We start from the raw sequence: 11,761 nt of genomic DNA, 5'->3' as shown, positions 1-11,761 counted from the left end.
AATGATGGGCCTCAGGAGGATTCGAATGGTTATCTACAGCATTGCCCTCCACAAAAGCAGGGCAGCTCTCCTTTTGCCCTTCTGTGCACATCTCTGTCTAACCAAAAGTGAATTTTGCACCTTGGATTCCTGCCAGTCAAGATTAGACCACCTGTCTGTTTCACACGACAACCCAGGGTCAATACTACATGGGCCAGATCTGATGTGGTTAAGCAAAGAATGGCTTTCAGGGTGAATTCAGCAGCGGATGTAGCCATAACATGTATCTGCAAAGAGCTGTGCTATGACACAGCCCCGTCCCCTGCACATGTGAAACAATCATCCTTTGGGGGAGGCATCAGAGAGACCACAGTTTCACAAGTATGCTTTCCACCTAAATCCACTGCTGAAATATTCCTAACCATTTGACTCTCAGCCTTTGCTCCTCGTTTTCACTAGATCAAAAGACTGATAGCCAGAATACTGGGTTGTAATTTGCCTCTGTCACTGAATCAGTTGAACTAATATCATGCATTTAACATCAAACATTGATGAATTTTCATAATGGCCTGGTAGAGTGAGTACCGTTGTCCTTCTGCTTCTGATGTGCCCAGGTTGTGGGGGAGTCAGCAACAGACCCTGAAGGGAGAGCAGAGGTAGATTTTTCCAGGATTTTTTGATCTCCTCAGTTGAATTAAACTTTATTACTTGGACAAACAATTCTTACTAAGACATATTTTAAGCAAGACATTTTATTACATAGTCATACATTATTAAATTATTACATAACCCCACTTCTTCTATAGGAATCCGGTGCTTATATTCTCAAAACTAGTTGGCACCGGTAAAGTGTGTGTCTACATCTGCTTGCAGAGAGTAATCTGTTGCCATTAGTTTTTAAAAAAACATACAAAAACATTTTTCTGAATCTTGGCTATTCCACTCCCCATCTTTTTAACTATTCTTAGTGTAACTTGATCTGGTGGTATGTCTTTAAACTGCAAAATCTAAGGTCTCCAAGCAGTCAAAGGACAGACTGTACCCACTGCCCTTTAATGGTAAGGAGAAGCTGCCCACACTGCAGTCCCCTCTGCACATCCCACCTCACGCTGGTGATGCTAGATGGAACCTTTACCTGGCAAGTGTCTCATCTTTTCCATCCATAACAGCTACAAGGGCTTTTTTTTTTTTTTTTTTTCTTTAAGGGAAAAAAAAGTAGCTCCTCTAAAAGGAAAGAGGAAGCCAGAAATTTCATAGCATCTCAGTCCTGCCCCATGATGCTTCTTCCTGTCTGTGAATTTCCACCTGCCCCTTCTGCTTATATAAGGCAGCACACGTGGGGTAGAACTGTTTAGTCGCCTGCCTCCGTCCAAAGGATTAGTAGCAGTGGGCAGTGATGCTGTTTCTCCTTTCCTCTGCAGTTCGCGGGAGGTGAAGGACCTCTGGCTGGACTCACTCATTGGGTAAGTACTGCCCGGGATAAAATCTATGGCGTTGTGGTTGAAGTCGGTGGAGTGCTCCAGAAGCAGCTGTACAGAGATGCACAAAAATACAGATGGGGGAGAGGTGCGCCCACTGCTAAGTGTAGCTCGTGGGCAGAGCTGACTGACTTGCTTAGTCTTGTGTTTGCAGATTAACAACCATACGTCGCTGTCACCACTTGCTCATTTTTCGCATGGATTAAAAATAGAAAGCTGCTTTTTTTCTGTTTTAATCAAGAGGTAGATAGGGCAGCAGGACTGAGTGCCTTCCAGAGAAGGGCTTTATGATTGACTTGTGTGGGATATCTTGCTCTTTCAGAATCGTATTTAAATGTCAGACTGGCTTGCAGGGGAGAAAGGCAAGAAGGGTGCAGTTTTACAAAGCTCTTTCTTTGTCCGTTCCCCGTTCAATAAACAGGCAAACAAAAGGACCGAAGGAAACCAGAGTGTCCAGAGCTCTCCCGATCAAACTCCTAATTAAAGTGTTAAGCAGCTGTAATACCGTGAGTGTCTTTATTGTTTCATCTCTGTGAACAGAGTGATTTTGAAAAGCTCTGGTTTCTAAACCATGGCATTCAATTACTTACATAGTGTCTTTGTTTTCTTGTCTAGTCAAAGACACTAAATGCTGGGAACATGGAGAGTCTGATTGAGCGCCAGTCGGAGGTAAGCAGCCGCTACATTTCCCCCGATCCTTCTTGGGTACTGATGTGAGATATCTTAGCAAAGTGGGGGTGGCCCCTGTAGGAGCTGTCGGCTGCCTACCATTACCCACGAATGGGCAGAGCCCTTCAAAGGCAACTCTGTGCAGCACCATGCAGAAGGAGCTGGGCATTGCTGTGAGCAGCCAGCACATTTCCCAAGCTCCTGGGCAGTTTTGCTCAAGAATCTGGCGGGCTCTGAAGCTGTCAAGGCTTCCCCGGAGGAGTTTGGGAGGAAATCTCCAGTGCTGGGCGAGGACACAGAAGAGCAGGCTGTGTCCAGCTGTGGCTTCTCTGGGTCAAAAGAGCAGCCTGAAAGGGGTTGTGACCTGCTAGGCAGGTTTGGGGTGCTGGCTGCAGGCTTTACCACAAACCCCTCTATTGGGCAGTGAGGCAGTGTCACTCCTGGGCCAAGGCACCTCTTCAGCAGGTGTTGGGCTTGTTCTGGTTATTCCCCAGAGCCTCCCACAGATTTCTGAGGAGCTGCAGCAACTCGCTGGTGACCCTTGCTGCTGGTGGCCCTCGCTGCTGGTGGCAGCTCTGTAACCCTTCTTCTTTGTAACGCTTCTTGCAGGCTGATGCCAAGAAATGCTCCCCGCTGGTCCCAGCAGATACTGAAGATGGACTTTGCCACTCAACTGGTGAGTTTTAAAAGCAAACTGTGGAACTGACTTCTTATATAACGCTTGCAAGTTGGCGCTTCTGCAAAACCACCCGAAACTGCCCGCTTCACCTCCCTGCAAGCAATCCACAGCCCTCAGCCCCACCCAGGAGACCACCCACTTCCTAATGACTTCTTTCTCTTATGCTCAGCAGCAGAGGTGACAGTGCTGAGTGCCAGAGGTCTTGTATCCCTGTTTTCTTGTCCTCAGAGCCACGTTTCATTGTGTTCCCTGGCAGCAATGGGAAGTAAATGTGCTTCTTTCTCACTCGAGCATCACCACTGAGGTGTGGCACCGCAAGCGAGTACCAAGTACCGCTACCAGCGGTTTCACGCCAGAGCAAATAAACCCTCTTGGCAGCAGCAACAGCACTTGTTTTCACTCGCTGTGCAAAACCTCAGCACCTGTAAACAACCCAGAGGAGACCATTAGCAGGTCAGGGTCAGATTTGGAGCAGACCATCATATCAGACCATTTTTCAGGAGTAACAGAAGCAAACATTTTATATGACACTATAATGTTAGGTGACTTTCTCATAGCTTTTCATCCCTCCCTACCAAGGACTTGTACTAAGCCACAAATACAGATCCTGAGAACTTTTCATCTGTGTAAGACAACTTCATTTTGGAGTAGAAGGCAAGTCCTTTATAGGAAATTTGCAGAAAGCAACTCCTTTAGAAAGCCTTCTAGCAAAAGGATCCTTCTCTCAGTGTTTCTGAATGGGAAAAAAGCCACACTTCATACCAATACAATCATCATCTCCAAATTTCTAACATGCCCTCCTCTTTAAGATGCAGATGAAAAACCCATGCTAAGATACTTCTGACCCTGAAGCCAGTGAGGCCCTACTGTGATGCTCCCATCCTCTGGAGCAAGTATCACCTTCCACTGGCTGGCTGGCAGGGGCAAGCACTAGTTCTAGCAGGACTCCAAAGCTGGCAGAGCTGGAGCAGTGTGTCTTCATTTCAGCCTGTAAAAGAGGCTGAAAAGCAGGAGCCCCTAGCCCCTAGTTCCACTCTTGCCCTAAGGCTGGGGCACAGTCAGACTGTGTAATGAAAACTGTTGTCATTGCCAGCTGCCCAAGTGACATATCTGCTTTAGATAGTTATCACAGAAACCGCTGCAATATCAAAAATCTCTATAAATGCTGTTATTTCTGTGCCCTGTATGTTCCCACTCTCTAAGAAGAAACAGTGACTAGAATGTAAAAAAAAACAAACCCAAAACAGGAAAGGTGGCGTCCTTAGAGGGATGGTCAGAGTTTTACAGTTTAGTCAGTTGTTTCCTTAGTAACCACTTAGTTGTTTTTCAGTTTCTTCAGTTAGAGTTGTTTCAACATACATCTCTGCCCTGCACACAGATGAAATGCTGCATAGCACTGTTTATTTAAAAAACTGATTTTTTGTTTTCCTTTTGCTTGCAGCAGATGGAACAAAGAAAAGAAAGAAGGTGATATCGCAGTCATTTACTCTGAGACGAAGCTCTACCAATGGGAATTCCCCAGGGCAGCTAGACTCCGGTGCCAAAATTGCTCTGTTTGGCCAGCCTCTGGCAATTATCTGTGGGGAAGATGACACACTGCCCCAGCCAGTCCAGGTAAGCAAGCCTGGCAATACAGTTATACCTCTGGCTTCCAGTGTGAGGCAAGACCCTCCGTACTTGTGCTGCAGTAACCAGGAGATGATTTTAGTGTGAGCAGCAGAAGTAGGGAGGTGATAGTCCCCCTGTACTCTGCACTGGTGAGGCCACACCTGGAGTATTGTGTCCAGTTTGGGGCACCTCAATATGAGAGAAATATCGAGGTGCTGGAGCGAGTGCAGAGGAGGGCAACGAAGCTGGTAAAGGGCCTGGAGAACAAATCCTATGAGGAGAGATTGAGGGAGCTGGGACTGTTCAGTTTGAGGAAGAGAAGGCTGAGGGGAGACCTCATCACTCTCTACAGCTACCTGAAAGGACATTGTAGAGAGGTTGGTGCTGGTCTCTTCTCACAGGTGATTAGTGACAGAACAAGGGGGAACGGCATTAAACTCCAACAGGGGAGGTTCAGACTGGACATTAGGAAAAAGTTTTTCACAGAGAGAGTGGTCAGACAGTGGAATAGGCTGCCCATGGAGGTGGTGGAGTCACCATCCCTGGATGTGTTTAAGGATCCTTTAGATGAGATGCTGGAGGATATGGTGTAGGGAAGAACTTTGTAGAGTAGGGCTGATGGTTGGACATGATGATCCCAAGGGTCTTTTCCAACCTGAATGATTCTATGATTCTATGATTTTCCCTCCACACATACTTCTGATAAGCTTAGGGCCCATCCCAGATGTGGAAAGGGTCAGGTCTGCAGATCTTGTCCAGTGCACCCAATGTTCACTGGAAGTTACCTTGAGTGGAGACAAACCAGAACCAGGAATAGGAGGAGAAGATCTGCTCCTTAGTATAAACATCTGTGATTCTACGGAAGTCATTTAAATTAATCTTTCAGCAGCATAAACTTCCAAGCATTTCTGTATTTCCCTGAAAAAAGTGTTCAGCTATGGACTGCCACTGACAAATACCTAAATGCTGTCTTCTGGATAAAAATGGTCTTGTGACAGTTCTCCCACTGAGCTGGCTTTTCCAATAGACAGGCTTTTGTATCTTCTAAGCAATATTTGCCTGGCTTGGGAGGCAAGGGATCTGAACTAAGACTTAAGCCATTCCTTGTTTCCATCTGGAAGGAAGCAGAGATGACTCCACTGAAGTTAGTGGAATTCAGCAACCCAAAAAGAGGGTGGGTTGGGGGAAAATCAGGTTATTGCCCATGTAATCTACTTGGAGCATTAACTAGATACTCATCTAATTAGAGCATGGTGTACCTCCAGAAAATTTTTCTTCTGTTTCTAAAGAAATGTTAATTTGCTAAAGGACCTTCCTTCAGCCAAGTAACTGTTCTCCCATTCCTGTCTGTTTTTTTTTTTTTTTTTCCTACAGGATGTCCTAGCTATATTGTATATAAAAGGACCTTCTACTGAAGGGATATTCAGAAAAGCTGCTAATGAGAAAGCACGAAAGGAGTTGAAGGAGGACCTAAACAAAGGCGGGAATGTTGATTTGAAAAGTAAATCTGTGCACCTGCTGGCAGTGGTCTTGAAGGTGAGCTCCTCTGACCTGCAGTGGTGGGAGGACATTGCTAATCTGCACAGGCCCACTTCAGTGCCCAGAGCTGACCTAGGTGAGACTCCAAGCTAAAGCCAGAGCAAAGCCAGACTAAATGTTTCAGGCTTAGGGAAGTTCGGCATTTTCCTTTTCCACCTGATTTTCAGTCCTACTTGTTGTGCTGCTGATTTCCTGCATGCCCACAGGAAACTCACTTCATCCTTCTCCTCAGCTTCCTCCCAGTGAGGAATACTGAGATTTATGGGTGAATGAAAAGCAGCTAAGAGCTGGGTCTTGTTGTCACCCCAGTGCAAGCATACTTGGCATGTACTTGTGCATTGCACTGCTTTGCCAGTGCTGATGGTCAGGTAGCTCAAGCCAACCTGCCTCCTAGTAAGCCCATGTCACAGTGGTGTTCCCTCTGTGTTCAGGAGTAGTGTCCAAAGCCTCATCTAAATCTCTTGGCCTTGCAGGACTTCCTACGAAATATTCCCTCCAAACTCCTGTCGGCCGACCTCTATGAGAAGTGGATGCAAGCTGTGGAGAAGCCAAGCAAGCAGGAAAAAATTGAAGAATTGAAAGAGTAAGTGTTGCAACAAGGAAGTTTTGCAACCAGTCCCAATGTGATGGAGTGGCTGGTAGAGGCCAACGATGTCTCTCAAAATTGAGTCTCATTTAGAAGCCTGTCATTTATATCAGCTTGCTATTGCTTCATGGGGCTTGGTTTAGAGGGCTCTAGCAGCAGCACTTCCTGAAGTTATTTGAGATTGATCTACAAAATGGCTAGCGTATGAAGAGGAGAGAGGCTGCAGTGTCTCAGCTAACATAGTCATGGTGCTGTGGGACAGGCACTGACAGGGAACCTTCACATCCTCTGGCGGTGAAGTCGGGCACGTGAAGACCACTGCCATGTTTTGCTCTTTAGAAAGAGCAGATGCGGATGCTGACTGGGAGTTCTTTGAAAGCTCTGCAGCACAACCACAGGCTTTCACATGCCTTTGGGAAGCCTCCAGTGACATCTCCTGATGCCATTCCATCTACTCAAGGACATCGACTGCTTTAATGCTTGCCTTTCAGTCAAGACCTCATTATTTATGATCTTATAATTAACCACACGCTCAGCTGCCGCTGGGGATTTCTGAATGATACTTCTGCTAAGCAGTGATAAAAGCACACGCATGCTTCTTTCTGGAGGAAGGATCATCTGTCTGAGTGTAATTAAAACTTGCTCAAATAAAGAAGTAGGGGCCGATGCACCATGAGTTAACGTCACATTTTGTTTGTGTTCATTCAGGGTGGCTGACAAACTGCCTAGACCGAACCTCGTCTTGCTCAAGCACTTGCTGTCTCTGCTCCACCACATCAGCCAAAATGCAGAGACCAACAGGATGGACTCCAGCAACCTGGCCATCTGCGTGGGCCCAAATATGCTGAGCCCACAGACGGACAGCACGCTCCCACTGCAAGTGCAGAAGGAGATGAATGACAAGGTGTGTGGAACTCACCAAGCAGCCACCCGCTTCGGGGCAGCTCAGAGCCATCCATAGGGATCCCACTGCCATTGCAAAAGCTGAACAAAACAGCACCCCTCCATTTTGGGGGTGCCCCACAGCTCAGGTGCCGGCAGTGTGATGGGCAAGGCTGCCCCTCGTCTCGCCTCCTCTGAGCAAAAGTAGCAGTTGCCCTGCAGCCCCTTACGTCGTAGCGCAGCCCCTGAATACTTTGCACGCGTAGGGCAAGGGGCACCTGGTGGGCATTGCCACCCATGGGCCCTCTGGACAGCGAGGCCAAAGCTGTGGCTGACGGCGTTTTTTCCATATGAGGGCAGATGAATTTGTCTGCAGCATCAGGCCTCATCCTCAGAGTGGACTCACCCTCTGACTTTAAGCTAGGATGTTGGCAGAAGCCACCCTGCTCTGTGCTACCCTTCATACAAAGACAGCAGGCAGGGGCAGGAAAGACTGTTTGATATGTTTTCAGCCCTTTTGACTGAAATAAACTGTTTTCTGTGTTCTGTGTGCAGGTGACAGCGTTGGTTGAGTTCCTCATAAACAACTGTTCAGAAATATTTGGGGAGGACATTGCCTTGCCTGTCTGTGCCTTGGCTGAGGAGTCACTGGAGCACACAGACGGCTCCACAGGTATAAGAACGGACTGGGGATGTCACAGACTGGGGCTGCTGGGCTAAGTGCTTTAATCTGATATGGCAATACATCTGTGGAAACACAGAGATTTGTAAAGGGCTCAAGACACTGTTGCAGTGCTCTCTTCCCTTTCATCCTCAGATGATCAGTGAAAACTAACAGGCATTTTCTCCCCACAGAACACCTATGTGCTGCTCATCAGACTGATTCTGCCTATGACAGCGCAGATCCTGAAGCTGAAGGAAGCCCCCATACCTCTCAGGTGGAGCAGCCCAAAGGGAGGAGCACTAGTGTGAGCAGGAGATATCCAACATGCATCTCTGCCCCTTCACTGACTAATATCAGAAATGACATCAGCACGATGGACAGGAGGTACTCAGAGCCAGACCTGTCCTTCCAGAACCACCTTGAAGGCAGGATAAGGAAACAGAAGCTAAACAAAAGTGAAGACAATTTTCCAATTCAGCAGAAACAGCTAGGGTTGGAGGCACTGGAGAAACGGCTTGCAATCTTACCTTCACAGTTATCAACAGACTCTCTACCTAAAACATCCTCCAGTTGCTCCCTGGAGAGCTCTGATGGCTCAGTCTTCACCAGCTCCCCAGTAGTTTCACCCTCTAGTCCCAAAAAAACCTTTTTAAATAGGCCCCAGTCCTTTTCCACCAAGGCCACTGAAGACTGCAGTACGCCGAGCAGAGAGATCAAAAAGCATTCCTTGTCATTCTCTTTTGCAAACCGCAGGAAGACACTAATAAAAACCCAGAGTTGGGGGCCTGGAAAAAACATGGGTTTTCAGAGAGACAGTTTCACAAAGAAGGAAGATCAGTTCTCCTGCAGAGTTGTCCAGGAGAACAGCCCTGATGATGACAAACCATTGCCTGTGGCATATCGGCAAAGGCCCCGTCTCAGGTCAGCTGATGAAGTGTTCAGAGAGGTAGACCAGAAGAATCCTGGAAGACCACCCTCTTATGAAGAGGCTACTAAAAACTGCCTGGCCACTGAAGTTCACTCCCACAATCTCACAGTTCAAGCTATGAGATTAAAGATGTCAAACCAGGATGCTTTGCTGCCTCATCCATGCAGCAGCTGTGCACAGGACGCAGCCTATACAGCTCTAATGGATCTACCCAGTGGCAGAGTTTGTGCAGCAAAGGATTCTGATGTGAAAACTGAAACCCTCAGTGTCACTGTGGGAATAAACTCCCGTGTGAGTTTACCTGTGACCCCAGGAGTTTACCGATTGAGAGCCATGTCTGAATCCTGTCAAAAGAAGAAACTTGAGTATGTGGCTCGAAGGTGTAGCCAGCCAGTTTTTGAGGTAGACCAGATCCAGTATGCTAAGGAATCCTATGTTTAAAAAGCCTATCCCTCCTCTTTGCACTGTACAAAGTAAATATTGTAAAAATAGACATCTTGCTTGTCCTTTGTAAGATTTTACTTTCAAGAGACCAAGAATAAGCTAGTTCTGCATGAACTTTTTTTTCCTTGAGGCTCTCCTGAAGTGTCTGTCAGCTTGACATGTCACATTCTTTCGCCACAAGAGGTGGTGGTGGGGAAGACCTGTGTATTATGTAAAAAATGTAAGTGAATATGCTGTACATAACCTGTTGTGGGAAAACTAGTTAGTAATTGATAAACAGTGTTGTATTTGTATCCCCAAAAGGACAATTAAAAGGTTGACAGGTCCAAAACCTGTCCCACCTTCCTTTCCTTTTCTGCATGGTCACAGACTCCATGCCATCTGTTACGTGTGTGTGCACCAGGCTGGTGCAACGCTTTGCTGCTTTTCTGCATTAAGAAGTGGGCTGGCAGTTGCCCTAACTGGGGAAGAGCTGTTCTGTCATTGAGGCCACTTGAGCACTCTTCCATAAACGCCCTGCACCTGCTGCCATTCCCTCTTCCTGCTTGCTGGTGATGAGAATGATCTGACTACTAACCAGCACTAGTGTTGTATACCGAGCCTGGGTTTAGAGCCACCGAAGCCCTACAAGGTCATTATAGGAATGTATCAAATAAACCTCATGGGGCCTGAGGTGCTTTTCATCTAAATAAACTGGACAGGCTAAGCAGAAAGAAAATCTTCAGGTTTGCTTTTATGAGGGGAAAAAAACCCAAACAACAAAAACTTCTGTAAGGAAACATTCTGGATTCCAATTTAAATAATTGTTAAAGGTGCAGCTCATTTTAAAAAAGGAAAGGAAAAAAAGACAAAAAAGAAAGTATCAGGTGGTGTCCTTATAACCTTGTAAAAATGACTGGAAGTGCAATGTGTTTTACATGTAGGAACTTGTTTTGGTTAGCACTTACCTCCCCTTTTATGGCTCAGCATAGCCTTGAACCAGGAGTAGGGAGACTTTTGTTTTTCTCATGTGTAACTTCACTACAATAAAACATTTTTCTGCATGAATGTTAAACTGTCCATTGTCTGTCTTTAAAACATCCAGGCCCTACATGTACTGTACCTACTTTTATACTATTCTACAGGTACTGCTGGTCTGCTTGAATGAGATGGCATATCTAAGCAGCAGGAAGGAAAGTAACTGACCAGCTGTATCACTACTATTGCTGTAAGAGGCTGCAGGCTAGATTTTGAGAACAAATCCCTCTCTGTCAGGAAAACAAGTTACACTGCCACGTAACAGCAGTTATCAGTGAGGTGGAGAGGGAACTGCAAAGAGGTGACACTGCTCCAAAAGTGGAGCAGATTCAGTAGCATACCAGCATCTCAGGTATGATGTTTTCCAGGTGTAGATGTTCACAGGACACAGAGAAAGAGGAAGGAGAGTACCTGGCCTGACAGGAGAAATGATGGGAGAAGGATCATACTGGTAGGCTGCAACCAGAGAAAATGCCACCTCACCCAGCCCCCTAAGCAGTGGCACTCTACTTCCAAGCAAGCTGAATGAGAGGGCTCTGCTGCAAGCTGCAAAAGCATTTGCCATTTTCTGCATTTGCAACTCCTGAGTCACGGACGGAATCACAGAACAGGTGAGGCTTGAGATCCTCCTGTCTAACCCACCTGCTCAAGCAGGGTCAGCTACAGCAGGTTGCCCAGGACCATGTCCAGACAGCTTTAGAATATTTCTACAGATGAAGATTCTGCAACATCTCTAGGCAATCCGTTCCCCACTTGTTTGACCACCCTCACAGTGAAAATGTGTCTCCTGGTGTTCAGATGGAATTCCTTCTGTTTTAATTTGTGCCCATTGCCTCTTGTCCTGTGTTGAGTGAGAATGACAGCTTGCTTTTGTAAGAAACACAAGCATCTTGCCCTCATGGCAGAACGAGCATGAAGAGATAATCCACGTGCAGCGGAAAGGCTCAGAAGCCACAGAACAGAAAACATGAACTTCAAAATGTACTCAAACAACAACACAGCTACTTCTTTTGTAAGTGACTCATTCTTTTTGACTGTGACAAGACTAAGGATCCCAAGAAGAGGAACTGCTCATTTCCTGTCCTGTAACCACAGCAGAAAACACAGGGAGAATAAGAATGGTGGCTTCACCAGAGATGAAGAGAGTCTCTCTTTGGGCCCAAGATGTCCTAAGGCAGGCAACAATCACACTCATTAAACTTACCTGGGCTCTAAATATTCGATATAGATGAGCCTAAATCTTCCAGCTCCTGGGTAAGAAAGCCCATTTGGAACTCTTGTAAGGCAT

General features: G+C 46.4%; 1 protein-coding gene across 2 annotated transcripts; it reads left to right on the top strand.

Moving 5' to 3' along the window:
* The first annotated feature begins 1,400 nt into the window (after positions 1–1,400).
* On the top strand, positions 1,401–10,510 carry TAGAP (T cell activation RhoGTPase activating protein). Of its 2 annotated transcripts, none has more exons than XM_074862732.1 (10): positions 1,401–1,442; positions 1,879–1,963; positions 2,073–2,126; positions 2,736–2,802; positions 4,250–4,419; positions 5,788–5,949; positions 6,426–6,535; positions 7,247–7,442; positions 7,976–8,093; positions 8,276–10,510. In XM_074862732.1, the coding sequence occupies exons 3-10, from the start codon at positions 2,097–2,099 to the stop codon at positions 9,451–9,453; spliced, it is 2,031 nt and encodes a 676-aa protein (XP_074718833.1). In that variant the 5' UTR covers positions 1,401–1,442; positions 1,879–1,963; positions 2,073–2,096; the 3' UTR covers positions 9,454–10,510. The 2 variants fall into 2 exon arrangements, with proteins under 2 accessions (XP_074718833.1, XP_074718832.1); XM_074862731.1 differs by having other exon boundaries at positions 4,247–4,419.
* Positions 10,511–11,761: the final 1,251 nt, after the last annotated feature.

This window comes from Strix uralensis, chromosome 3 (assembly GCF_047716275.1).
Source record: "Strix uralensis isolate ZFMK-TIS-50842 chromosome 3, bStrUra1, whole genome shotgun sequence".
Taxonomy (NCBI): domain Eukaryota; kingdom Metazoa; phylum Chordata; class Aves; order Strigiformes; family Strigidae; genus Strix; species Strix uralensis.
The sequence above is the reverse complement of the archived record's forward strand: the minus strand, read 5'-3'. Positions and strand labels throughout refer to the sequence as shown.

What these genes read in the sequence shown, in the direction of transcription:
- TAGAP (XM_074862731.1), top strand. Translation starts at nt 2,097, where the DNA reads ATGGAGAGTCTGATTGAGCGCCAGTCGGAG. An exon ending in TGGACTTTGCCACTCAACTG is followed by an intron (nt 2,803 to 4,246) that starts GTGAGTTTTAAA and finishes TTTTGCTTGCAG; the next exon opens with CAGATGGAACAAAGAAAAGA. An exon ending in AGAAGGAGATGAATGACAAG is followed by an intron (nt 7,443 to 7,975) that starts GTGTGTGGAACT and finishes TTCTGTGTGCAG; the next exon opens with GTGACAGCGTTGGTTGAGTT.